The 27,883-nt window shown below is 41.0% G+C and overlaps 1 protein-coding gene across 9 annotated transcripts in view; it reads left to right on the top strand.

Annotated features, from left to right (window-relative positions):
* EHBP1 (EH domain binding protein 1) overlaps positions 1-27,883 on the top strand; it is a 205,350-nt gene that overhangs the window by 10,266 nt on the left and 167,201 nt on the right. For all 9 annotated transcript variants that reach the window (XM_041477088.1, XM_041477087.1, XM_041477089.1 and 6 more), the window contains exons 3-4: positions 18,242-18,299; positions 26,847-26,942. In XM_041477088.1, the coding sequence (XP_041333022.1) occupies positions 18,242-18,299; positions 26,847-26,942 (154 nt within the window). The remainder of the gene's footprint in view (positions 1-18,241; positions 18,300-26,846; positions 26,943-27,883) is intronic.

Here is a 27,883-nt window from a genome sequence, read left to right as displayed (position 1 = left end):
GCAAATCTATTTGGCTGTGTTTTCTAGCCGTACCTGTCTTTTATCAGTCATGTCTCTTGGAAAACTGATTTAGTGGTTTGTCATTTCCTGTAGGTAAATTGAGCAATTGTTGTATAAAGCTGTGAAAAATTTCAGGAGAACAAGATTTTTAAACATCTTTTTCTCTTCAAGAGCAGATCTTAACTGCATTGAGTGCTTGGAGTAAGTGTCTCTGGAGTGAGTGAATTCCCCTGCATTCCTTCATCTTTGACACGTAAGAAAATTTTAAGAATGAGAAAGGCCTGACCCATTTTTCACCGTTTCCTCTCATACCACAAAAATTGAAAGAATTTATAACAGCATTACTTGGTTTTGAGGCATATTTAGGATGGCTTTTGTTTAGTGTTCACACTTTTTGAAAGACACTTTTTAAAAAATACAATGGTGTTTTCACACCCCTTCCCCCCCTTTTTTTGGGATTTGTGCATGTGGAAAAGGGACTCATGGATTGTAAGCTCTGCTTTTATTTTTTCGTTTGTTGGTGGGTTTTTTTTGTCTTTACTGTTAAAATGGTTTACTTTCTTCCCTGTAGATGGCTACTCTCAGCTCCAGTGTCTGCCTATCTGTTCAAGATACTGGGACAGACAGTCTTAAAGTAGTAAAAGAATTATTTCCTTTTCACAAATTCCTTTTTTCTCCTATACTAAATGGGATTAGATTTTTTCAAATTTTTAGCTGAAGGCTCACCAAGAGTAGTCTTAACACCCTAAATTCTCGTAGCCACTGATGTAATCAAGGGATGTTTTGCTGGAGGACTGAGAGTGTGTGATCACCCATAGTGCTAGAATTATAAACACGTGCTGCTTGAGACATGGTGCTTTCTTTAGTCTGTGACTGTCCTGTCGACTGCGGGGTGGGGGGTGAAAGGCAACTTTTCCTTCTTGTCTCCACACATCTTTCCCTTTTTACTGGGAAGAAAAGCTGAAAGCCTGCAGCTGCTGCCAGGAGAGAGCTGGAGTAGGGTCCTGCAGAGGGCTGGGTGTGAGGGACTGCCCCTGACACATCACCTGCTACCTGTGGGGCTGTGGCAGCCCCCTGTGCCCACAGCTCCACACCCCACACTGCTGCCACTCTTGCAGAGAGCCAGGACACCTGTTTCCTCCAGGCATACAACACTGCTGTGGTTGATGGGTCCATGCTGTCAGTGGTTATGACAAGTTTTCTGCTGTGTTGTTGGTTCTGAACCTTGGGCCTCTCCCTTATTTTTAGCTTTGCTTCATAGAGGGAAAGTTTTTTTGTGATGTTAAAACACGCCTGAGCTTTCTGTCTGGCCAGCAAATTCAGCATTGGATTGGAAAGTTTCAGCAGGCAATTCCAACTAAGGTTTGCAGGGGTGGAAACCTCCAGCTATTATTTCCATGGGTTGTGTGACAAAGGGCCTCTGGACAGAAGAGAGGAGTCTTGGTCAGATCTTATGGCTGCAGGTTAAAATCCATACCTTCACCTTTTATTAGTCACTGGAGAATCTGCAAGGGCAAAAGCTGCTGGCTGCCCAGCCTCTTCCCCTGTGCCTGGAACTAGGGTTTATGTCAGTTTGTGCTTCCATGTGGCCATTTGTGCAGTGTATTTTTGGAGCAGGGAGCTGCTAGATATATTTCTGTGTTTCTCTGCTCCCCATCTGTTCCTGGAGCTACCTCCTGCTCTAGCTGCCTCGGGAGAAGCTGTATTGCAAGGGAAAGTGGCAGTAAAACCAGGCATTACCTGCATTTTCTGTGTGAGGGTGATCCAGTCCTGATGCTGGGTGCTCATCTGACCCATCAGCAGTCACTTCAGTAGTGCTGGTAGTGGCTAATGTTGTAGTACAGTGGCAGGTGACAGTGCAGTCTCTTGTCTCCTTTTCTGTTGCCCTACTGGAAACAGGAATATGGAATATTTTCCCCCATAGATTGAGTCTTGTTGTCTGGAGTGGAACCTAATGAAGCATTTAGAGTACACAGTATTCACTGCTTCCTCCTGGGGGAAAAAATGCTGACTTCAGTAAATAAATTTATTTCAGTCAAACTTGTTCTTAGGGAACTAGATCATGTGCTGTAGGGGGAAGAACAATACTACTGCTTTTAGCAACAGCTGTTAAAAGGAGGATGCTTACTTGAGTTGCAGTTAATGGTAAAGTCAATGAACTGTAATTTAAAAAAAAATAAGAAAATAATCTTGAGTTATTCTTGACTATAGGAAGGCTGAAATTTATCCTGATTTGTTTGTGTTCACCTCATTGTGAGAACTGTCAGTACCTCTTACGGTTGACCCCTTAGGACCTAGAGAAGCAGAAACGTGCTGCCTTGTTAACCTCACAGAATGAGTGTTCTGCCCTTGTCTTCCTCCTGTGCCGTGCCACAGATGGGCTTAGAGAAGCCTTCGTAGGTCTTCTGTAGGGTTAGTTTCTTCTTTGCTGCCCTAAAAAGCCTTTTAAAATGGTCAGCCTTGCAGCTTTTTCATGGAGTATTCACCTGTCTTACTTCAGCATTGCACAGAGATGGGCAGGATGGGCTGAGAGGTGGTGTGAGCTGGTGGGGAAGCATCAGGGGAGTGAGGAGCAGAATGTGAGGCTTTTCTCCCTGTTTGAGGGTCTTCTGGTCTGTGTGTACAGGGTAAACAAGGCAGATCCTGATGGGTTTGGAGGTACAAAAACAGAGACTTAAACATGAGCAACCAGCGTGTGAAATAAAAATAATTATTTCAGAGAACAGCCATGGAGCCTTCTTGTGTTTCTGCCAACATCATCTCTGATTAGCTTGGGTTTTATTGGTGGGATCTTAACTCCTTATACTGAATATCCCTTCCAGCAAAGAAGTTAAGGTAAGGAGATGTTTCTGAAAGCTGTCAAATGACAAAGAAGTGTCACTTGTGCATAATAAGTACAAATATATAGTTCAAGATGTGGTGTGTATGTATAAAATCAGTGTATGTAATGGAACCATCTTAAGGAGATGGAAAACCTGGGTGCTGGTTGTGAATAGCAAAAGGACTGGCTGTTGCTAGTAAGGGACAAATTTTGTCCACCCTTGGTTACTCTGGGAGACTTCCAGGTGTGCTGTGGTGCACATGGGCTGAGAAGGGCCAGAAATCTCGCTTTTCTTACAACCTCAAGCCTTCTTGCTGCTAAATTAATAAGTAACTTTGAAATAGTGAAGTTTTAATGTTACTGAAATACTCAAAATTGTAGCAGGCCCCCAGGCCTTTGTTCTTCCATTGAATACAATCCCCATAATCAGCTGTAATCAGATTTTAGTGTTTTATTCAGGCAGATGTTTGCTGACCCAGACCATGGGAAATTCTTATGACAAAGTGTGCCCTCTTTAAAATGGGAACTCACTGTGTCATGTTGAGCTTCAGACCTGATTTTGCTGAACAAGCAGTGTGCATATATGTGTGCTTGGACCTTGTCTGTAGGCAGCAGCTCCACTCTTTTACTGTGCCTGAGCAATCATACATGTCACACAACCCCTACCCTTCCCTTTGGCTTGCCAAACAGATATGAGTGCTTCACTTTTAGAATTCATGATAATCACAGTTCTTTCAGAAACGGTTTTAAAAGGGAGGTTCCATCTTTTCCTGGTGAATACTAATTAGGATTTCACCTCTTTTTGAGTGAGTGTGATAGTAACAATCATACAGTGAACAAAGAAGTCTAAATTTAAATCGTTCTGGGAAGTCTTTTCTGTGCTGAATAAAAACAAACTGCTTTATTTAAATATTTCTACCTTTAAGACACAGGTAGAGAAAGTCTGGCTATTGATACGATATTAAAAAATTCTGAGTATTCTTTTTATAACATTTTCTAAGATTTATAGCTTCGCAAATAAAACTGCAGTATGTGTCAAGCCTTCCCCCATGCAGTTTTACTCAGTTCAGATTGATGTTTCAATATCTTCAAGCTGATGAATCCTTTTGTTGTCATCACATTGTATTTTCTTCACTGTATCTGTGTAAATGGTTTTCCAAACTGGTGCCAGTTCCAGTTTCCAGGTGGCTCATGTGAAAAGGGGAGGAATAATACAGCATACACAATATACACGTGTGATGTGGGAGTTTAGTTTTTTCCTATCCCAATGCAAGTTCCCTGCCACAGCAAAGAAATTGCAAACAGTGTTCTCTGTCTCCCTTCAGATGTAGCCAGAAGCAGCAGAATGATTTTTGAGAATACTGAAACTAGAAGAGTTTGCAAAGCTGTAAGGGCTTACAGTTACTAAAAGCGGTAGTAAAAGTTATTCTTGTTCCTTATGTAAATAGTTCTGTGTCAGTTTAGCACCTTCCTTTGTTCAGAGCAGACTTGATACATTTTGTGCTTTTTTTTTCTATTTAGGTATCTTTTACCTGGAGGGTGAAATAAAGTCTGTGCTTCTCCTTCTCCTGCAGTGTGGTCTAATTGTAGAAACAAAACTTAGAAAATCCTGGTTCTGCACTGGGCTTCCTTTCAACTTCCCTTGTAACTGTGCAGAAAGGCATCTTTTCTATCACTCCCTAATTTGTGTGCACAAATCATCTTTCATCAACTTTTCTACATTTTATATCCACGGTTACTTATAAGCAGGATTTATATCTCCTGTTAAAGGCCAGATGGTAGCAGCTCTCTGTTCAGTGGTAATGGTGTAAAACTACAAAATGACACTTAGCTGTGTGGAAATAAAGTGCTAACGATTTCTCTGCACAAAAATTCTGCAGCCACACAGCTCCATTACTAATCCAGCCTTACAAGACTGCTTTGTGATAGAGAAAAATGATCCCTGTTTTATGTCTCCGAAACTGAGATACAGAGAAATTGTGCGAAAGGTGCAAGAAACACTCTCTGTACTGATCGGAATTGTATGAGTGCAGATTTATGATAGCAAGGTGCTAATAACTAAAGAAAAAACTGCAAGTTATGCTTTACAAACTTAAAAGAGTGGCCCCTCCCTTTCTGTTTTTCCAGTATGAATCATGTTAATCATGAGCTTATTTATGAGTGTATTTGGTCAGAGTGGAGACTGTTGTAGATCAGTATTGAGGTAGAGCAGGACCAGTGAAGCAGAGTACGTGAGAAAAATAGGACAGATAACTCTGGAGGGGGGATGGCCAGTGATCATCGATCTACAGTTACTGGGTTTTGGAAGGTTTTTGTTGTGGGGAAGGTTTTTTGTTTGTTTTCTATTTGCTTTTCAAATTACACATCCAAGGAGTGATGTGTAATTAAGAGTATGTATACACACTGTCTGGATTAGAATTGCTGATTTTTTTTCTCCTCTCTACATTGCTGTAGAATTTATTCTGTTATTTATTTTCTGCTTGGACTTTGCATTATAGCTTTTTCTTTCATATCACATCCGTAAAATTGATCCCAAAATGTAATGCTTGTGGAAGAGAGAATGTGAATATCGTGGGGGTGGGGGGAAAGAGACATTTTATTTCTTACCCTTAAGAAAATGCCAAGAAATCTGTGCAGTGTGTTTGTTGCTATTATTTTACTTGTTTGTTTCTCCAGCATATCTGTCCTGTGACTTACTGTAGGAAGAGATAGGGTAGCACATGAGACATTTGAAATATTTATGAGGCTAAACTGCCAGAATGGCTCTGAGTTTGGTCAGAGACAGACTGTATTTTTGCCTCCTGACTCTCTCGAAGCAAATCCTCATGACCATTCAGAATCGCCAGTCTGCTTTGTGGCTGATTCTTGAAGACCAGGATTGTTCAGAAATCAAATACTTCAAAGGCAGAAGAAAAACGTAGGTACTTGTTGTATGTCTGGTGCTGTTAATAATGTGATGAGACTGGCCTTATGTCATCTTTATTTTCCTGGGTTTTTTCTCTTTGACTGAACTCCGATTTCTTTGCATTGTGTTGGCAATGTGAGGTGGTGTCACAAAAGCAATGTCTGACTCTGGTTTACACTTGGACTTCATTTTCTCCAAAACACTTATTTCCATTGGCTTTGAAGTTTGAGGGTTTCAGTGTCCCAAAACATCTTTCCCCATTAGCTGCATTGAAGTGAGTGAGTAAATTCACACCTCATTTGGTGCTGTATTGCTTGTCTGGCTGCAGAACAAGCAAACACAAACCCTGTACATGTCAAAAGTGACCACCGGCTGAACAGCCAGAGCAAGGAGAAATAAACCTGCCGACCTTGCTGCAGTGGTGGAAGGGGCTAAAGGCTTTGGCCTGCCCGGTCTCCTGTCTGCCTCTGTCCAGGCTGGGTCCAGCTGAAGCTGCAGTGCTGAGCAGAGCAGTTTCCCTTCCTCAGAAGGACGGCTTTGGGGAAGGAAAGTGGCTGAGAAGGTGCTGGTGCTGCACGGGGCAGGGAGTGAAAGAGCAGGAACTCACTGTGCCAGTGCCCATCTGTCAGAGCTGCAGGGACGAGGTCGAGTTAACAGATCGGGCTGAGATAAATGTTCTGTGTAAGGTCTTGTCTGTGCTCAGAAAGTGGAAGAGTTAAGGAGAGCTGCTTAAAGCATGAAGTGCATAAATAAAACCTTGCTAAATGCACTCGATTCAAGAGATTTGCTCATCACTGTGGTAGCCTTAATTTTCCTGAGTGCTGCTCCATGGGCCTGCCCTTGCTCTTGGAAGCTGTTGTGGTGCTGCAGTGGGGGTGAGCACGTGTGTGCAGTGCTGCCCCTGCCAAGCCTGGCCTTCCATCTGAATGCTCCAGAAGGAAATATGTAAAAATTTTGCAGCCTTCAACTTTTGAGCCTTGTTTGTTTTAAAGATGAAAAGTGCATTTTGTATAAAATACGCTGAAATATGTGGAAAATCTTATTTTGCAGAATCCAAGGAGTTTGTGTGCCCACGCATCTCTATTGTCCGTGTTGATGATTCTGCACATAACTGGTTTTCCCCCCTCAGTGCTCCGTGTGAACTCTGCACAGCTAAAATTGATTCTCATTGCCTTGTTGGTTAGTTTGCAGAGTGGATTTTATTCATTTGGCTTCTCTGACCTTAACTAGACGAATGTATTAAAATTCCTATTTGAAACGGAACAATTTACAGCAACGTATCATAATTTCTTTTACTGTAATACCCTTCTAAAAGCTTGAAATTAAATTTTTTCCTCCTGTTTACCCTCACTTAGTACTAGATTCTGCAGCCCTTAATATCTGGTAGGAGGTGTGTGCCTTTCACTGTAAGGACGCTATTCCTCACTTGGCACAACAAGGCATTGCAGTAGGTTTGAGTGGCATTGTCTTTTACTTTCGGTGGATGGCTCTCATCCCTTTGCCAGATTAACAGTATATTTTCCTCCAGAAACCAGTGTAGCTTCCCTTTTTATTCACCTTTCTGCTTCCAAGGTGAACTGCTTTACACACCAGACACATTTGTATTTGCAGATAAAAAATTTTTGAATTAGACTAAAATTGAAATCTAAGGTGAGACAAAATACTTAATCTTTTAAGCTGTATGCACTGTAGGATACAGTGGCTCTGTCTCTTGATCCCTTTGCCTCATTTAATGGTACAGGACTGGAATCCAGCCTGCAAGACATCAAATCCACATAATGAAAAATCTGGCCAGCACCCAGGCGTCTTCTGTGGCTGAAGATGTTGCTTTACAACTACCCCATGGCACAGCCCTTCGGCTGTGTAAAGAAGCCAGCAGACTAAAACACAACCAGGCATTTCACAAGAGCATGAAAAAGGTACAGGTTCTGTCTGTTTTAAGCTGAGAAGAAATACCAACCATGACAGCACAGACAGAAGAGAGAAGGCAACACAGGAACCGAGGTAGTGGCTGGCTTTGGTCTCAGTCTCCAGTTAAAAATTTCACTTTGAAGGAGTTGATATTTGTGTCTATGTGTCTTCATTGGGAATGTAAGTAAGGACAGGATGGTGTTAATTTTTAGGAGCTCAAATCTCAACAATTCTGGGTATATAAAGGACCCTGAGGAGTGTCCTCGTGGTTAGTAACCTAAGTAAGGACAGGATGGTGTTAATTTTTAGGAGCTCAAATCTCAACAATTCTGGGTATAACCCTGAGGAGTGTCCTCCTTGTGGTTAGTAATGAGAGTGGGTACAGTCTGGTGTACTGAAAAAAATACGAAGGACCATTACTCAGTTCCTTCTGCAGGGATGCTGGGACAAAAGGCTGCCAGGCTCTGTTGGTGGGAGTACCTGACTTGAGTGAAAGCTAGTTGTAACAGAAAAATATTTTATAGGAAGATTATTTTAAAAAATACCAACAGAAAAATCTGTTAAGCCAGGTACTTATTCTTTGTGAGTTTTTAGCATCAGTGTGAATTCAGCTATAATGTAGGTCCTGTAGGTTTGTTTTTTTAACTGAAAGCCATGCTTAATGCAGTCAGAATAAATACACTGTTACTTCCCAGTTTAGCTGATCTTGAAATGAATAGTTAAAATCCAGTTCAAATTGCTGCTACGCATCTTACAAGCAGCACCTATTGGCAAAATCCGTCTAGGTCCTTAATTGTTGCTGTTCTTAGGGAGTTTTTGGATCTTGGAACAGCAATGTTTCATCAATTGTATTTGCAAAGTGTGAAGTTTGTATTTAAAAAATTTTAGTTTTTAGAAGCTGTAAGGTTTTTAATTTGTTTGTTTTACATTTCAAAATAGAAATAGAGGTCTTTCAGTTAGGTTGAGGGTTTTTTTTTTTTCCATTTTTGTATTTGTTTTATTTTTTGCCATATCAAGCCCCTAACGTTGGCAGGAGATTTTGCTTTGTCTGAAGTATCCATGAGTAAACATGCTTTTTTTCTTAGCCAATACTTGCTGCTGGATATAAGCCATGGGTGTTATTTGAGGGCATTATTTAAAAGGCTTGGTCAGTTTTAACTTCCTAAAAATGATACAAATTTTTAGACTTTGGGTGCACAAAACCTGTTGAGCTGTAAATGGAAATAATCTGCGGCTTTTTTTGAGATTGACTTTTGTAATCAGAAGTGGCAGCTTTTGTTTCAGGAGGCAGCTTGGAAGCAGTGTAACAACTTAAACAGATTGAGCTAGAAGAGGAAGAATCATTCTAATTTTGCAGTCTTTGGAACAGATATTTAGCTGCAGGTACTGATAGAATAATTTTACTTCTTATGTCCATATCTCCGTCTTAAAACAGCTCTTGAAAGGTCACCAGCATGAAATGGGGCATCTCATGGGAAATGATCATGGCAGTTTCCATTTCCCTGGAAACCACATAAAAACATTTTGTAAATCTAGTAAATATTTCATTAACATGCAAGAAGATCATAGCTTTGATGTTGACAACCATCTACATATAGCTTACTGCTGCTAAATTTGCCACGTTGGCTCATTCTCCATTTTTACATTTTGACAGTCTCACTAAGCCTGGAGAAGACGAGGTCAGTTGAGGCTCTGGGTTTGTTTTTTTTTTTTTTTGTTTTGCTTGGTGCATAAATGTGTGACTTTGGTTGGGGCCCAGGTTTCAGTGCAAGGTTCTTGTGTTTCTCTGTGGTGTTTTGAGGCTGTGCCTGCTTCAGAGATTTGCAGTAGCCAGTGCATTATTGCAGTTGGTGAAATGTTCTGGTTTTGTGCCCCTGGAGGGTGGCAGAAAGGTGTGTTGCTTCCAGGAGTGTTCCTCCCAGGAACTGGGTGCTTTGCTGAAAGCAGGTGATCCTAGCCTGCTTTTTCATGCAGGGGATGCCAGAATCAGGGCAGAGAAAGCAGCTCAAGATCTCATCCTTCAGCACCTTCCTTCCCCAAAAGCGGGTTCATACTGCTTGATGCTATCTCTGTTGTAGTTGTGGCTGAGAGCACCTGGCAGTATTTGCAAAGTCTGGTCTCCTGGGCAGCCACAGGGGCAAGGAGCTAGCCCAGCATGCCATGGTTTCACTAGGCACTCTCCACTCCCACCTTTTTTTCCCTCCTTGTGATATTAATTTGCAAAAGCAAAAGGAGGCTGCTGACAGATGAGGAAGCTTTAATTGGGGAGCTCGCTCTGCATAAGCCAGGAGTGCCTATGTCTCAAAATAAATACAGATTAATTTAGGGCTCAGTAGAGTGATCATTTGGAAGATTAAATATGAGTTTGTATCACACCAGCCCTCCACACTGCTCCTATGGCATGGACACAGTTTACCAGGAAATCTGCCCCTCAGCTTACTGAATGCTTGTGGTAGGCTACAGTCTTCTGTGGGGTTCTGTGTAACTCAGAATTTGCACTGTCTTTGTATATTCAAGCATTTATCCAAGCTTTTCAACCTTGCAAGTACCAGAGGCAGACTGCTGTGTGTCATTTGGTTTTTGCAGGTATCAGCCTTTGTTGTTGTTTTTTTTTTTTTTTTTTTTTTTTTTTTTTTTTTTTTTTTTTTTTTTCCTAGCTTGTATAGCCATCTCAGTTCCATAATCTGGGCACCTGAGATGGTGGTAGGAATTTTCTCTTCCAGACAAACTCTATGACCATTCCACCATGCTGCTCACTCAGAAGCTTTTAGTATGTTCCCAATTTCTGTGCGTCTTCGAATGGTAGAAGTTGCTTAGTGTAATCTAAAACATGCTTTTAAGAAATAAAAACAAACAAAACCCTGGTGCTGTTGGTTTGGAAGGGAGCTTTAAAAGACACATGGTGCCAGATTCTTCTGCTCATGCTGTGGCAGAACTGTAATCTTCTTTGGGATGTGTCCATGGATAGCAAGCAGAGGAGGAGGATGGAGGCATTAATGCACTGTATCTTCTGAAACTTGCTTTGTCTGAGTCCTAATGTGGATACTGGAATTTCTGTGGAACAGGAGTATAAGCCTTTGTTCATATATCTGTGTGTAAATGTCAAACTTGCCCAGGCAGTAAGAACAGCAAAGATCATCCTTCTCTTTAATTGCTCATGTAGGCTATGCAGAATTTCTTAAATATTTTAGACAAATTAGAGAAGGAAGTGTCTGTTGTGAATAGTTGATGTTCCTGAAACTGTGGTTTTGGTGCAAGATACAATTTTCTGTTCTGCAAGAATGACAGAAAAATAATTTCTAATCTCTGGTTTTTGCAAACTGAAAACCAGTAAAGCCTTCTGTTTGAATGCTATTTGACACAGAAATAAATTATGCAAAGGGGAATAGGGTCAGATTAAAACTAACAATGGTGTGTCAAAAAGTCTCTTTCATATTTTTAGTACAAAAAGGTATTGTTTATATGGGTATTTTTGATGGGCTGAAACTATGTTTCAGGCAACATTTGTCAGTCAAAGAGTTTCATAGAGTTTCTTATCATGAGAATAAATGAGTATAACTGCACCTAGCAATTATACTTTAGTGCTTCAAAATAAGAAGGGAAAACACTCAACTGGGAATCCTTAGTAGTGCACATTCATTATTGTATAGAGATTATTTTTGGTCTGTAGGTAGAGGTATGAGTAGGAGTAAAATCAAAGGGAGGGTTATTGTTGCTCAGTGTCTGTCTTGAAATTTTCTGGATGCTGTATAGTCACTGAGGACAGGAGATGGAATTGGAATTCAAAATTCCTTGCTCAGTTTGCTAGAACTGTTTTGTTTTATTGTCCTGTGGCGCAGTGAAGCCGGAGAGGGGCAGCGGTGACCCACGGTGTCTGCTGAGGAGGGGCGGGATGTGGAGGCGCTGGGGGCTGCATTTGGGATCCAGAGCAGGGAGATGGTCGGGCACTTCACCTTCTCAGGCCAGCTGTGAAATGCACTGTTGTGCCCGAGGTGAAATAGCGGGTTTTTTCCCTGGCTGTTTTGTGTTTATTCACGTGGCGGTTGTCAGGCCCCAGCTCCGCAGGGAAGGGGATCAGCACAGCGAGTTCACAGCAGGTCAGGCCCTGGCGGGCTGTGCAGGCAGGTTTGTGGAGTTCCTACTGTGCTCAGGAGGAGCAACCTACTAACTTGAAACACAAAGCTTTTTTTTTAGTTTTAAAAAAAACATTGGATTTTTACTGTTAAAATGTAGACCAAATATTCTGGCAAAAGAGCATAAAAAGGAAAATCAGGCATCTGAAAAAGATTTGGCTCATGACAGCTCCTTCCTGTGAACTTTCCACTGTAAAGCGACGCTTTCCATTCAAGGTTTGTCTGAATGGCCCTGTCAGTGCTCCTCCCTGCCAGTCAGCCTGAACGGAGCTGCCTGGTCGGTATGACACGCCACCTTTCCTGGAGCAGCTCCTGGTTATTTAGGCATCGTGAGGTATGGAGTGCTGGGTGGTGTTTGTGAGCTCTGGTGCGGACGGCTGTGTGGGGTAAATGTGTGGACTGAGCATTGCTGGAGTAAATGTCTGTCTAAAGGGAGTGTCTGATTATGCAGGAGTGAGATAAGGAACCCACGTGGCCCTTCTCGTGCAGTGCTGAACCCTCCTGGTGACAGCGGGGCTAAATTGGACCAGGCAAAGAAAGCTTCCACATGAAGAGCAGCTGGATGAGACCTAAAATTCAGGGACTGGTCAAGGCATCTTTGTGTTACTGCCAAAAGGATGTAAAGAACACAATTTCTGAAGACTAGGGTCAATTTGTGTATTCTGCAATGTAAAATTCCATTGCAAAAGGCTTTAAGGCAAGACTTTGCTAGTTAGTTCTGCAGAGGGTTTTTTTTGCTGCAATAACTCTTTGAAACATGAAGTAAAATCTGCCCGTGTCGCTTTTTTCCTGAATAATAGATGAACTTGGGTTTTGTTTAATTTAGCTCATCCTGCAAACTTCATTTGTGTTTGGTTTGAGAAAATCAAGTAATCAGCAGTAGATACTACACATTCCACTCTCAGCCCTGCAAGTAGACTCTGTGCAGATTCAGTAGGTCTGACTGCACTTGTGAAATAGGTCAGAGTGTCTTGCTTTTTCCTATTTTGTATAAACCAAGCAAAGCCAGACTAGAGCTTCTTTTGGAAAGCAAAGCATACTCTTGAGCTGTAGGTCTTGTAGAGGCCAGTCTATTTAGCAGCAGATGTGTTAAAAAAAAATCTAAAATTCACAGGGTGAATTCTGGTCTTTCAATGGGCTTGTGTAGTCCTGAAAAAATCTGTAGAGACCTCTGGTGGGAAGAAATGGCGGAATTTTCTGTGTTAGGAAGTGAAGATGTAGAGGTAGATGGATGTCAGCTGTGACATCCTCTTGCTTTCCCTGTTTTAATGATTTCTCTTTTGAAATTTCCCAGGCTTGCTAAAGCTACTGAGTGGTTTTAATGATGGAAGAGAAAACTCTGCCTTCTTTTAGGGGCTTGATGTATAGTCCAGAATAAGTTGTGTTGAGAGAATGCTCCGGTAGTCTGACATAACTCTGTGGGATGGCACAGGCCTTACCCAGGAGTCTTTAACTTCCACCATGGAAGTTAAGGTGAGGTGGGGAAGAAGACCCCAAGCCCCTTCCTGAAATGCTCAACTTTCTCTTGTAATGTGCTTCATCTTATAATTATCTCAGAGAGGTTTTACCTGCACTACATTTTATTCTCTTAATGTCTCTGGCTTTTGCAATCAGCGCTGTACCTGCACTCAGCAAGAGGGCTCATTTGGCAAATGCATCAATGCGTGACATCATTCCTGCAGTGTCTCTGGGCCTGTTTAAAGCATTGGCAGTATCTGACTGCGCTTCCTGCATGCAGTTGTAGACAGCTGTGAAATTTCATTGATGATGATCAACAGGAAATTCTCAGGGAAAAAACCTCAGTTCAAGGCTCGCGAAAGGCCGTGGCCTGATTAGTTCCTTGGCTAATGATAATAAGTGGCAATAGGGCAGGACCTAGTGCAGAAGACTGCACTGCAAAGAGTGCTTTTCAAAGTAATTAGCTGTAAAATGAGGAAAAGCAACGTTCATCCCAAATTAAAGGTGGTATAGAACCAACCACATTTATTTTTAAGAGACCATTAGAGGGCCTTGCTGGCGTTTCAGCAGCCATGTAGAAAGCTGTGTGCTAGTGGGGTGGGAGGATTGGTCCCTAATGGAAATCGTGCATGGCATGCTGGGATGCACAATGCAGAACGGACAAAAGGTTATTAAAAAAAATTCTTATCAGAAGTACTTTGACATTAGTCCTCAAGTAATTATTTTTATCCTTCAATAGGTGCATCTGCATGTTATTGTGCTAACACTGTTGCTTCTCTTATTAATGATACTCTTATGAGCTTGCTTCACAAGTGTAATCTAGCAGCCTGTACTACTTAATGCAGTTCAAATCAAACATAGTAAAAATAAAACAGCTGATCTGAAAAACAAAGAAAAGGAGAGGGGAAGACAAAACCCAACACTTAGGCAGTTTGATGCCAAAACAAATGTGCAAGGCTGTACCATGTGGGGTACATACAGAAAAGGAACCTTCTACATTTCAGGCATTTAACAATTGTTGAGTGTTATGAAATGCAGTGGTACCTTTCTACTAAGATATCCTGCTTTCCCACCCTTCACCAAAAGGTTGTTAATCATTGGTCTTGTTGTTGGCTTCAGTGGTCTGAATTAAGGTTAAGTGCATTTGCAGTTCTTTCCAGCAACAGGTTCTAACACCAAGACTTGTGTAGCTTTTTGTCATTGAACAGTAAGTTTAGTGGAGAAATATGTCCTGGGTAATGTTATCAGCTTCTGCTCAAAGGTTTACAAAACAAAGAGTTCACAGGAGACTGATACCTTTCATGTCCTTCTTTTACAAGTGATGTTTGGAGTGTTCTGTAATCAAAATATTGTGCCAAACACTTCCTAGAATGGTCAGACCAACCCGCAGAAGACCTTGAATCTTGCACAACTGCCTTTCAATCAGGAAAATTTGTAGTGTGTGAGGTACTGCTCAGATGACAGTTTTTTCCAGTATGCAGAATGTTTTTATTACATTATTTAATAGTCTTGGATATGGCAAAGTTTGATCCCAGTATTTCTTGTTTTTTTCCTAATTGGTTGTTTCAATGGGAAGATTGAATGTACCAGAATCATTGCTTCCATTTGATAGAAAAAGCAGGCTTGGTTTTGAATTAAAAGTATTTTATAAATCTGTATTTGGATTCCATTTTAATTGTTTAGTATGCAGGGCAGAGGTGAATCTCTTTTTCTGAGCCACAAACTTTGAAATCAATCTTCCCTGCTTCTTTGCTAAGTTTCACTTGTAAGTAATAAAATAAGTTTACTACTATGAATTGCCTTTCTTCAGGAATAGTTTTTTTGTGAACCACACAATAACAAGTAAATACCAAATACAGGTTTATGGTAAGTTTTATGAAATACAATCTTTTGGATCCACTGCTTTTCCCAATGGCAGTCCCTGATGTCCCAGTGCTGATGGCTTCCTTTGGCTCCCCCTGCCAGGGAAGTGCTGCTGCTTTGGCAGTGCTGCCTTGGTGGGAAATGCACAGCACCCCCAAGGCAATGGTGGCAGGTTCCAGTGCAGTATTAAACACTCCTGCTGAAAGGTCAGTGGTGTTGAATTGATAGATTGATACAATTACTTAGTGGGGAAATGTAGTGTCCAGCTAAAACCCAGTTCTCTTCCCCTGCTCCTAACCCATTCTCTTAAGGTAAGCAGTGTATTATTCCTTGCTTTAGACATACTGGCACTGCTGAATAAGTGACTGACTAAAAGCTGGTGGGTTTAAAGAAATGAGAAATGTCATTTATGCAGCACAGGAAATTATTATTATTATTTTTTATTGCTGACCATTAGCATTTGTTCAGCTTGCAGCATTTGGATTTTGTATTTGGAATGATATCCAAGTTCAATAAGTAAACTTATAAAGGATACTAAAACTGGTCTCCAGACTAATTCTTCAGAGGTGATTTTGTTTGCTTTGGTTATTGACTAATGAGCAGCTGAGTTTTATGATGTTAAAGAAGGGGAGAGGTCTGAAGTAGGAAATACAACCTAATGCTTTCAATTAGCAATGTGCACGATGTGATATCAGCCATTTCCTAGCACTGAGATATCATTAATAACCTTGAATACAAATTTGCTGATTAAAATATGAGCTGGGCTTTTTCTTCTAGAAGTATATTGCCATAGGAGAGCGATGAACAGATTGTGGGAGGAAAGGTTGCTCTTGGTTTTGTTAGTCAGTTCTATGAAGACATTTCAGAATTGCTGGATTTGTGACTTCCTTGAAGAAAATACATTAGAAGAACTGCTGTGCTTTTTGTTAGGTTTCAGTGAAGCATGCGGTGTACAGAGAGGGGAACACGCGTCCTTTGGGATATTTTCTTCCCTTCTCATCCCATTCCATTTCCCTAAATTATTTTCTGTCTTCATATTGTGGTGACCTTCCTTGGGTTTTTTTGTGTTTTTTTTTTTTTTTTTGGTTTGCTTGTTTGTTTGTTTGTTTTGTTTTTTGTTTGTTTGGTGGTGGTGGTTTTTTTTGGTGGTTGTTTTTTTGGGTTTTTTCTTTTTTTTTTTTGTAAAGTACCTCTGGATGTGAATTTCTCTCTCATACTTGAAGCGAGGGGGCCAAATGCTGCTCCTGCTTGTCTGTCAGTGTGGCTTGGTCCTCTCAGCCTGAACTAAAACTTTAATTGGCTTTTTTCATGTTGGTGCATTTCCGTATATTCCTGGCAGGGGGAGTTCCTCAGGACCGGGAAGTGTTGCTGGTGTGGGTTTGGATTGCTTTCCTTAGGGGTGTGTTGTTTTTCCCTGGTGGCACAAATACAGTTCCCATCAAGTGGGCTGGTGTTGCTGTAAGCCAAAGATGAGAACCCATCACCAAGTGAGCAAGGAGCTCTGACGTCCAACAGGATGACCTCATTGCCAATCAAGATTTTGCAGAAGCTACGAGCAATTTAAGTCACCTAAACAAGCCACAAGAGTGAATTTACAGTTTAAAATACAATTTCACATTCAATTAAAAAACAAAACAAAAATCTTGTGTCCTTGTTTCCTTTGCAGGACCTGCCTGTAGCTCGTTGTTTTGGGAGAGCTTTAGTTGTGGTAGGGTTTAAGTGTGAATCATGGGTGAGGTATTGCTTTTATTGTAATTTGCAGAAATGATCAACAGCTCAATGGAAAAGTATGTATGAAAAGAAATATGGCCAGCACTTCAGTGCCTAAAATGATTATTAAACCAGTTGAGGTTTCATTTGAAAAGTTAGTTATTAGGTAGGTAGTCTGCCTGTGATGAGACAGCAGTGGGAGCACTGCATTTACTCAGAATATTTGTGTGGGGGGTTTTGGGTGCATCTTTTAATCATGATTTGAATGTATTGTGTCTTGACTTTTTCTTGGCTACACGCATTTCCCCCCCCCCCCCCCCCCCCGCCATGATTTGTTTTGCTGTTGGCTTTAGAAATGCAAGGATTCTTACACTGGTGTCTCAAAAATCTGAGTAGCAATTTTTTTCCAGGCAGAGTTGCATATGCAGGTTTAGTAGTTTTAAGTGGAGATGTGAATTCCATTGAAAATCCTTTGTGGGTGGGTTTGCAGCTGGGCTTCATGATGGAATTCAGGTCATCAGCCAGAAAACAAAGCTGGAATGGTGTCAGGAGTCTGCACAAGAGGGTTACAGGTCTGGAAGTGGGACCAGAAGTGTGGACATCATACAATGGGAAGTGTATCATGGGGGGAGGATGGGAAGTCTGGAAGTTAAGTCAGTATCAAAAATCACTCAGACACAACTGTAAAACCAATAAGGTAGGTATAATAGGGGTAAACTATTAACCAATAAATAACTCCTAAGAAATTTGAAGAGAAAATAATTTGTACTGGAAGGGTTGTTTATTGAGGTTTCCATCTACATTCATTGCAAATACCAAAAAAACAATTGCTTGGGAAACCACACTGATTTTCAGTATGTTTGTCCTTTGGAGTATAAGTGGAGGAAGTGCTGATTTACCTGTCATTCTCCAGGGAGATTTTGAGGAGTAATACAGGACTTGATTCTCTTGTTCTTTGTGTTATTCAAGTAGAAAAATATCCTTTGTGTAAGAAAAAGTGTAATTACCTGCTTTCTTTGCTACTTAGAAGTAACTTTTCAATATATCTGCATAGAAATTCAAGATAGAATTTGCATTAATGTTTATTTTGGGTACTGGAATGTTTCCAAGGTGTCTTCATAGAGTCTAGATCCTGTTCTCTGCCCCATGGAAGAGTTTCTGCTCACGTGTGCTGCTGGCTCTGGGGAAATGTCCACAGGCAAGGAGAGCAGGAGGACAATGATGACATTACTGTGTGGACTGGAGGACAACCTGTCTCTATAAAAACACATTATTTTTCCTGTTAAATGACTGATGCTGAGAGTGGTTTTTAGATGAGCTATTTTTAAGAGAGCATGTTACCCACTAAGGATGTCATTACGTGTTGCAAGAGTTTTAATGTAAACTGTTTACATATTGATCTTGTTGTGTATTAAGCTGTTTTTTCCTTATCTTCAACAGGCAGCCAGATAAACTAGTGGTGGTTTGGACAAGAAGAAGCAGAAGAAAATCCTCTAAGGTTAGTTGATTGCTTAATAAGTCCCAACTTGAGTGACAAACAGGGTCAGTGGTTTGAGGGACTGTTTTGCTGAATCTGGGGAGCAGCCAAACAAATAAATGAGAAGTATTTTAGTTGTTGATTTTTCTTTTTAATTCAGTTTATCCATAAAGTTCAAACTGCTGTTGATGTCAGTGCTAATTTGTGGGAACTCTTAACTCTGATTTCAGCTTTGGTTATTTGTTTAGCAGAACTGTATCACCACCAGTTCAATTCAGTTATTAATTGCTAGACCTAATTAGAAAGGTGAATTGGTTTCTTTACTAGAAATATATTAAAAAAAAACCCCAACTAATTAAAAAAAAGTAATAAAGAATCTGACATCCCTGCAATAGGCAGATAAAGCCTGTATAAGAGGCTATTTCACAACCTGAAATGCTACAAATAAAAAAAATAAAAGCAGGGTCTTTCAGCCCAGCAGTGTGTCTTTGAAGTGAATATTTACATCTTACTTATACAAACACTGTGGGCAAATCTGTAAATTTTTTTTTGATGACTAATAACTTGGTAGCCTGAGGAATGGGAAGCTCTGAGTGAAGTCTCTCCAGTGCCTGGACACTGATAAAGTTTGTCTTTCACGGGGACAGGAGTGCATGCTGTTTTCCTTCCTTCCCAGGAGCATCTCCTCTTTGAGACGACTTGGTCTTACTTACTCATTCCCTCATTGCCTTTCCCCATGCTGTGGCCTCTAAGCCTGGTTGGATTTATGGCAAATGATCTTGTCAGAGAGGAAATTTTGGAAGTTACAATAATTCTTTGATACTTCAGTTTAAAAAATGATGGTATAAGCTTCTTTTTCTTTTTTGTCTGTGTATTCGTGTAAGGCAAAATGATGTCTCAAAGAACTCTAATAGTGGAGAGAGGGCATTCATGATAGGGAAGATATATTGAAATAATTGTGTTGAAGAACTTAAATGTTTAGAAAATATGATACACAGTTTTCTACCTTGCTCAGGAGAGGCTTTGGGTTTATTTTTTACGGGTACTCCTCTTTTTCTGACTGTCATGCATATTTGTTGTATTTTGTCTTTTAACTTGAGGTATAAGCTATTCTAGGCTGTTTTAGATAGAGACTGGTTCCTGACTGCACAACTAAAGGATGTGCATCCAAAATTCTGCTTCAGGTTATGAAAACCCAAAGGTGTTACCTGATGAGTAAACAAGGGTGTGAGCTCAGTCTGGTTACCTGTTCCTGTTCCATACTCTTCAGCAAAGCCAGTCAGACTATTCCTGTTTCACTGAAATATCAACTAACTCAAGTTCCTTTGGATTTATAGCACAGTGTGTATCTAGGCAGTAAGTGCTCTGATGTCAGTAACTGATGTCTGATGTGGCTCACCCTATGACTAAAAGTTATATCAAACACTAAATGCAATGCTTACACAAGCTTTGTAGCCCTGAAAAGATTGGTAAAAAACAAGGTATTTGTCCATAAATGACTGCTTTGTTGGGGTTCAAAATATGTTCAGAAACAGAAGCCATAACAAGTCCAGCATGGCTTTGTGAACTGATGGTTTTCTGCCTGTCATTTTATAGGATCCAAATGACAGCATTTCCCTGAGGCAACAGGATTTTCTGGCATTAGCTTAGCCTTTTGGGCTTGAAGTTTTCTTCCGCTGGGCCATAAAGTTCCATGATATGTCCTCATTTTTGGTCACCAGGCAGTAGAAGCAACTCTTGGATAAACTAGCAGATTTAAACTTGAGACTCAGAAAAATCTTTGTCTGACTAAGTCATGTTTAGTAAGATCCCACAAAAGTACTTCAGAAGAGACTGAGTGGCCCTGAAACCTGGGCAGAGCATAGAGTTAATTTTAAAGTTTTGGTAGTTGATGTGACTTGAGCTGTTTGGGTCAAAAACTGTAGATCAATAAATGTTCTTGATCTCTTAGTCATCCTGCCAGTAAAATACTTTATTCAACATACTTGTTTCATCTAATTGCTTTATTGGAAGCAAGTCAAATGAATATTTCCTCTTATTTTATTTTTGGTGGACACTGGGTTCAGTGAGTACAAAGCATTAATAATTATCTGTTTTTCAGCTTCTTGAGAGGGAGGAAGAGAGAGATGAGATTTTACCTTACTGTAAAGATGTTGTGAAGACTTTTTTGGAGGTTATGTTTTCTGAACTTTTCAGATCATTAATGAGGGATATCACAAGCAGATAGTTCACGAATATGACCCTTTGGATGCTCTCCAGCAGCTCTGTGTCTCTTTTGTACTGGGAAAGTACAAGAGATGTATTAAGCAAAAATGTCGTGCAACTGGAAGATGGAGCTCTGGATGAGCACTGGGATGCCTGCTCTAACTGACACAATTTTAAAATGCTACTGAGCTGAAAGCTGAGTTCTTGATGTCCTTTGAAGCCCTTGTTTTTGTGGGTTTCCATGATTTTGATATGCTTCCTGTCCCACGTGCTCTTTTTCCAAATAAACTACAGTGGTCCCTTTATTAAAATAAATAATAAGAGGCATTATATGCAGGAATCTGAATATTTTTCTTCTTACTGTGGGAAACATAGAATAGGAGCTGTAGATAGGTTTAATTACAGTAAGTTTCAAAGTGTTGCAAATGAAAAGCAAACACTCATTTTGAAAGAGCTTATAAATAGCAGTCTAATGGTTGGATGGATACAAGACCATAAATATATCCAGCAGTTACTGACCTTAATGCAGATTTAAGTTACTTACAGTTCTATTTTGGGACCTGCTCTCCATGGGCATGTCTAATTTCAATGTATTTCATGAGATGTGTGAGGACGAGGTGGCTCTGTGTGGTTGGGCATCTCCACTGTGTGTGCCAGGAGTTTACATAAAATGGTGATTTGCAGTTTTGCTGTGCTTGGCAGAATTGCTGTGCAGTCCTAGAACTAAAATGAACTTTCATCTTGGGGAGGGTGGGAGTCTGCTGGTGCAAATGTTGTCTGTTTGCAAAATCAGGTACACTCTTCAAGCTTTATTTAGATGCTGTTCAGCAGCCATGGTTTACAGAAGGTGCAGGTTGTAGCTGTGGACTGGTTTAACTCTTCTTCAGTACCCTGGCACTCTGGAAAGTTGCCTGCCCAGGTTTTCAGGCCCTGGGCTTTTGGATCTGTCTCTCTCTTTCTTTTTTTTTTTTTCTTTCTTTTTTTTGAGTGGTGGAAGAATGTCTTTGTTCTAGTGTAGAGCAAGGGGAAAAACTTGTTGAAAATACGCTTACCTTCATTTCACTGAGATGCTCTCAAATTTCCAGGCTTTGAACTAATAAATTTTGATTTGAAAATAGATGTTGCCGTGATGTCAAGGAGGTACTTTCCACTATTCCCGTGAACATGCAGAGGCTTACGGTTGAATTATACACCTCTGAAGAATCAAATTTGCACTTGCTTCTGAGAGCCTGACAGAATTATTCTTCAAAGATTCTTTTTGTATCAAAGCTGAAAGAAGGTGCCTTGCCTGTGATTTCAGCACTTCTCTTGCAGGTTTATCAAAAACTGTGTAAGCACAAAGGAGAGGGAACAATGCTGAGAAGAAGGAAGGAACTTGGGCACTGAGAAGTGAGAGCCAAGAGAGGCAAAGGGGCAGGGAGTAAAAGGAATCTCTTGTACACAACAGCAGCCTGGCCAGCATTTTTCCAAGGTTCTGCCATAACTAAAGCAGCAGCTGGGTCACCTCTTCTGCTGTTTTTGGCAATCTGTTGCCTCTTCTGGCTACTTTATTGCCCAGTGCCAGCCCTGCCTGTCCCTGCTGGGCTGGAGTTCCAAAGACATGTTGTGACCCTGACATGCTAATGACTGTCTGGGACCAGCACAGTTCAATAATGCCACTCCTGTACCTTCTCAGTTTTTTAGTAAAGTTACAAGATCATGCTGTGATTGTAATCCCTGACTGTAAACTGGAGGTCGTTAATACTCTTCTTTTTTCCAGGAGTCCCACAAAGTTGACTTGTGGTGACATTCTGAGGTGCAGTGATGGTTGTCCCAGAAAACAATGAGCAAAATAACTCTGCGATCAGGTTTTTTTTTTTGTTTGTCTGGCCTTTGATTTTTTATTTGGTTGGTTGTTTTTCATTTCTAATAAGAAACCCTATAGATGATGTGAGAAATTGATTGAAGAGACAGGGAACAGGCTCTTTATCTGAGCATCATCTACTGTGGGTGGTGAATAAGGCAAGACCTGGTGAACCAAATAGCGTGAATCATGTATTTAATACACGAGGTATTCATCATGTATGTCATGAATGTGTGTGTGTGAAATCAAGCTTGAAGAGGTAGCCCAGTCCTGGAGAAGCTGTGGTGGAGATGAGTTTTTGCTCATTCCCCAAGCTTGGCAGTGTTTCTGAAGCTTTGCAGCAGTAACACACATGTGCACAGTGACAGTTGTAACACGTGTGCCTGCCGATGAATTGAAGACATTCATGGGAAGACCTGTGGGAATCCACTGGTTTCCTTGTCTGCTCTAAGGGGGCACTGACAGCAATGTGTTGATCAAAGGCTGCCTGGAGTTTCCAGGGCTTTGAACTTCCTTCTTTGGCACGTGCTGGGTTTTTTGGACTGCATCCCAAGGCATGAGTGTGACTGAAGCGTTGTTCTGGTGCCCAGCGTTTTTAACTGGTGGGACAAGCACAGGGATTTCAAGATGCTCATGGGGGGGATGCAAGCTGTAGTCTGGAGTATGGCCTTTAATTTGTCTCCCTTTGTGACGGTGAACTGAGTTACAGAAGAACAAGAAGCAGCCATTCACAAACTGCTGGTTTCCTCTGGTGTGAGGGAATTGGCAGCTTTTCCCAGTCCATTCTTTTTCCAGTAGGTCTGTAGCAGCCACATACAACTCTGGCTGGCTTGGATGGTGAATGACTTTGGTGGGATGCATCACATGGAGCAAATCCTTGGTGTTCCACTCCTGGCATGAAGGCACCAGATGAAGGATCTGGCTGCTTAATGTTGGCTCTTCCTCTTGAGTTTTTTTTTCTCTTTCCTTTTCTATCTAAGTGTTCTGCCTAGATAATGCTGAAGAAGAGGGATTATCCTTACAAGCTGAACTGGCCTAAGCACTACTGGAGCCAGTTGAGCTCCTGCTTGCTTCTTGTGCCCTGAACAGCCTGTCACACCAACAAGTAGCAGAGCTGGACTGATCACAGGCAGCTGGCAAAAAATTTATAAGGAACAGAAAATCAGCAGTTTGCTGGCTCACAATAAAGCCACTCTTGTGGCTGCAGGTGAGGAATAATCGTAGGTCTGTTTCAGATGAGTTTTGCTTTTAACACCCAATATTGACAGCTTGGCAATAAGAACATATTTTTTATTCATAAATATAAACTGTTCCATAATTTGCAGCAGGCTCAAAATATTATGGTCAGCTTTAGCATCTTACAGAAAAGTAATATGAAATTATCCTGCACAACAGGATGAGGCAAGGTGGAAGTGATGAAAGTAGAAAAGAGATGAAGCATCTGAAAGGGCAGGTTCCTGAAATAATGTGGGATCAAGTCTGTCATTCCAGTTCAAACACAGCAAAACAGTAGTGATTTTCACATCACAGGTGGTGGATTGCAAAGCTGGCTGCCTGGATTGGAACTGTTGTTTTAAAGAGAAAATTGGATAGCCTGAAGTGCCCATGCAACTTCTGTGGGTTCATCTCCACTGCCTTTCTTTAAGAGATTTCCTCCTCTCCCAGTCATCAGTTTTGTGCCAGAGCAATGCCGTAGGTTGGACAATGTCATTCACAGCCCTACTCTATTTATAGGATATTTCAGCAGCCCATCCTGTAGCTCCTGTTTCCAGATTTAAAAGAGCTTTCATGCTATGTTGTCTTCTCTCATTTTCTACTGGCAGAAAAAAAGGAAGAGTTGCCTTTTGCTTTGAAATGCAGCAAAGCACTTCTGCCTGTCTTTGCAGACCATGGCTCCCATCCCTCAGGTCTGGAGAGAAGTCAGGCAGGGCTGTGGGTGAGGCACCTGCTGCTGGAAGTCACTTCTGCTTAGCTGCCCTTGCCTTGACTTCCAACACAACGGGAGATGGCTGGTGAAGACCAGTAGCAAATGAGGAAAAAGTGGGTCTAAAGGCACAACCACCCAATGGAAAATGGGTTAAGGAGAGGATTAGGGTGGAAATGTATTGTGTGCAGCTGCAGGACCTCGCCTTGGCTGAGCCCTGACAGCAAGTCCTTGTCACCTGCAGCGGTGGCCTGATCCAGCTCCAAGTCAAGGCTTATAATTTGGGACTTGAAAAGGGTTTTTGATACAAGCCAGATGTAACTTGAAGAAACTGCAGCATAGAGGTGCCTGGCATGAGAAATGTTGCATTAGAATAACACTCTGCATCTTAATTTTAAATTACTGTCATTTGCCAGTCCTCCGTGTTTCTCTGGATTTGCTTTCCCCTTTCCATTTCTCCTTCCCAACAACCCAGGCAGTCCTTTTGATGTTATCTTTTTCTGTCATGCTGTTTATGTGATACAGTGTTTATTTTTCAAAGCCAGAGGAGGACTTGATAACATTCATGATCACAGAACAGCTTTGCTTTAAAAGCTCATTAGTTAGAACTTGTCTCCTGGTTGTTGCTTTCAGCGACAGAAAAACATATATATCCCTGAGTGTTTATTGTGTCTCACTGACTTTCCTGGTGCGAGGAAATGCTGATAAAGGGCTTGAAGTGAAGTGTTGACTGCGCCACTGAATGCTCATTTTTCTAGGGTTTTTTAATAGATGGAACAAGTGATCCTCAACTGAGCAGGCTGGCAGTGCCTGGAACCTTGGACAGCAAAAGTTTGACATAATTTTCAGTATTGGCCAAACCCAGCAGGAAAGCACAGGTTTCAGACACACCATGAGCTCCAATTATTTTTGTAAAACTGGTACCTGGAAAGAGGATGGAGTGCCCCTATGGAGGAGAAGTTACTGAATTTACAGGATGCTACCAAGGGACATGGCAGATGAGCTTGTGCCTGGCTCTGGATCACTGCCTCGTGTCTGCTGAAGGTCTCTGTGGGCAAGCTGGGAGTGATGCAGGGGGCTGTGGGTTCTGTGGGACAGAGACACAAACTGCAGCTCCAGTGTCTGTAGTAGTAATGATATCTACTGTGGTGTGTATTGCTGCTCACAAAATACCTTTTTATTGTAAAATAAGTTTTTTTTTGTGTTATTTAGTGTTGTTTGCTCTGTTATTCAGAAAATACATCCAGGCCCTCTTTAGAATGAGGCGATTAGACTGAAATTCGTGGAGTAAAACCAGTATAAACTGGCTTCTTTCAAGTTGCTCTTACTTTAAAATTCCCTTTTTTTAAAAGCTCCAAGTTGCTAGTCTGCAAGCAGAAAGCATAGATACTCACTGAAAAATCAGATCTAATTAGGCATCTTTGGGAGCTGGGGTTTCAAGCAGAACATCAAAGAGAAAAAAATTAGTGATAAAACCAAAGGAGAGCTGGCAACGTTTGGCACTCCCTGCTGTACACAGTGGCAGAGAGCTGCTGCCTCTGTAGGGATGGGCCTGCTTCTCCAGCTTTGTCTTTCCCACTTTGGTACAGCAAAGTCATCCTTAAAGTTGCCCAGATTACCTTAGGGTCTCAGAGAACCTGAGTCACAGGTCCTGCTAACCTTATTAAAGCAAAAATATGTTCTAATAAACAGCCTGAATCTGAACTTCTGAGTTTTGGAAGGAGTATACAATTGCAATGAGTGATGCTCTAGAATTAGAAAAAAAAAAAAGAATAAAAAGCCAAGTTAATTTGCTTGAGGTAACAGTAAATAGATTGTACAGTCTTTCCTGATAAAACTTCCAGATGTTTCTAATGACACCCTGGCTCCATAGCTGTCAATTCTGCAGCGGCATCCTTCCCTCATTTGTCTTACAGCATCACAAAATACATTAGGTTGACCTTGGAAAAAGGCATACTTATTCCAAACCAGACTGGAAATGCTCACACATGGTGTTTTTTAGGACTAGCTGTTAAAATGTAAATACAGGCCATACACTAATTCAGACTGATGCTCAGAGGTAGACGGGTTCTCAGTCTATTTAACTGTTGTGGTTTTTGTTATGTTTTCTAGGTGTAGGTACACCAGCACATTAATTCTTAAAAATTTAACTGTTTTAGTAGCATTATAAATCATGGTTTTCACTTTTCTTTCCTCAAGTAAAACATCTTGCTCCATTTATGTGTAAATATGATTAGACCTGCGCTATGTGTTGTGCACAAAATAAAGCTCAGCTTGCTACAGAAGTTCTGACCCTATAGCCTTAATTTTTGCAAGTCTTGGAGTGTCCTGACCTGTGCTATGTAATAAAAAAGCTGAGTTTAGGACCTTGTGAGGAACAGCTTTAGTTCAATGGAAAAGACTGCTAGAGGTCTGAGTTTCCTTACAGTCACTCTTAATTGTGTCCTTTCAAGTGTTCAGTAGAGTCATGAATTATGGGATGTGACATTTTTGCAGTCAGTGATATGTTACTTTTACCTGCATGCCCTGGTCCTGTGGGAGTCAGGTCAGCACTTTTATAATGGCTTTAAACAGCTGGCTATTTTTCTTCCTTTAGGCACACAGCTGGCAGCCTGGAATCAAGAACCCATACCGTGGGTTGGTGGTGTGGCCTGTACCTGAAAATGTTGAAATTACTGTGACTCTCTTCAAGGTATGTTTTCTTTAAAGCATAATCTTTACTATTTCCTAAACAACATATGTAAAATTCTGCCTGGAAATGCCAGATTAGAGTCACAAGGTCTAATCTTGCTGGTTTTATGTCATTAACTGCACAGCCTTATGTCCTCAGTTCAAATCTGGGTGAGAGGGATGGTCTGTTCCCTGCCAAAGCTGACTTCTGTAGTTTAGTTAACACACTGAAATACCCATTGAGCTGATTATGGGGAGGCATTGGCACAGAGTCCAGCACATGTGTAACTGTGCACGTAGTACATGTGTAAGGACTTGGCATGGGTTACAGCCTGGTAGGTTTTCTTTAAATACTGGAAGGGAGAAGTTGTCATAACACAGTCATTTCTAGACTTCCTTGTTCAGTTTCAGAGTTTCAGTGCATGCTATTGGCTGCAAGAGAATCCAGCTCCTCATTTCCCATTATTTAGAATGCTACACAAACACCACAGCACTGATGTGATTGCAGCTATAAGAGTGGATGTGCAGAGTAGTACAGAGAATTATAAGATTTTACAGGGAAATTTTTAATTTTTTGAATTGCATTTATTCTACTAAAATAAAGAAGCTTATTTGTGTGTCTGTGAAGCAGGAGGAGGAAGTGATAGTTATGCTAGAACTTATTTCCCAAATATCATTGGGCAAGGCCCTTTCTGCATAAAGATAAACAATGCAGCTTTGCATGTGTGACAGTGTAGGAGGCTGAAGATTTTGGGATTTTCATTCCATAGTTCTTCCTCGTTCTTTACTCTTGTACCTTCATCTACATTCTGACAGTTCTTATTTCTAACTGCTCCTTTTGCAGCTTAGGGCAACAGTAACATACTTCTTTCTAATTAGTAATATTTGTATTTCTTTTTCTTGAGGACTTTTCTGAGCTTGGAGTTGGCTTCTGATTAGCCTTAAAATGGGAATTTATTACTT

This window comes from Pyrgilauda ruficollis, unplaced genomic scaffold, assembly GCF_017590135.1.
Source record: "Pyrgilauda ruficollis isolate IOZ18807 unplaced genomic scaffold, ASM1759013v1 scaffold4, whole genome shotgun sequence".
In the NCBI taxonomy this organism is placed as follows: domain Eukaryota; kingdom Metazoa; phylum Chordata; class Aves; order Passeriformes; family Passeridae; genus Pyrgilauda; species Pyrgilauda ruficollis.
The sequence above is the reverse complement of the archived record's forward strand: the minus strand, read 5'-3'. Positions and strand labels throughout refer to the sequence as shown.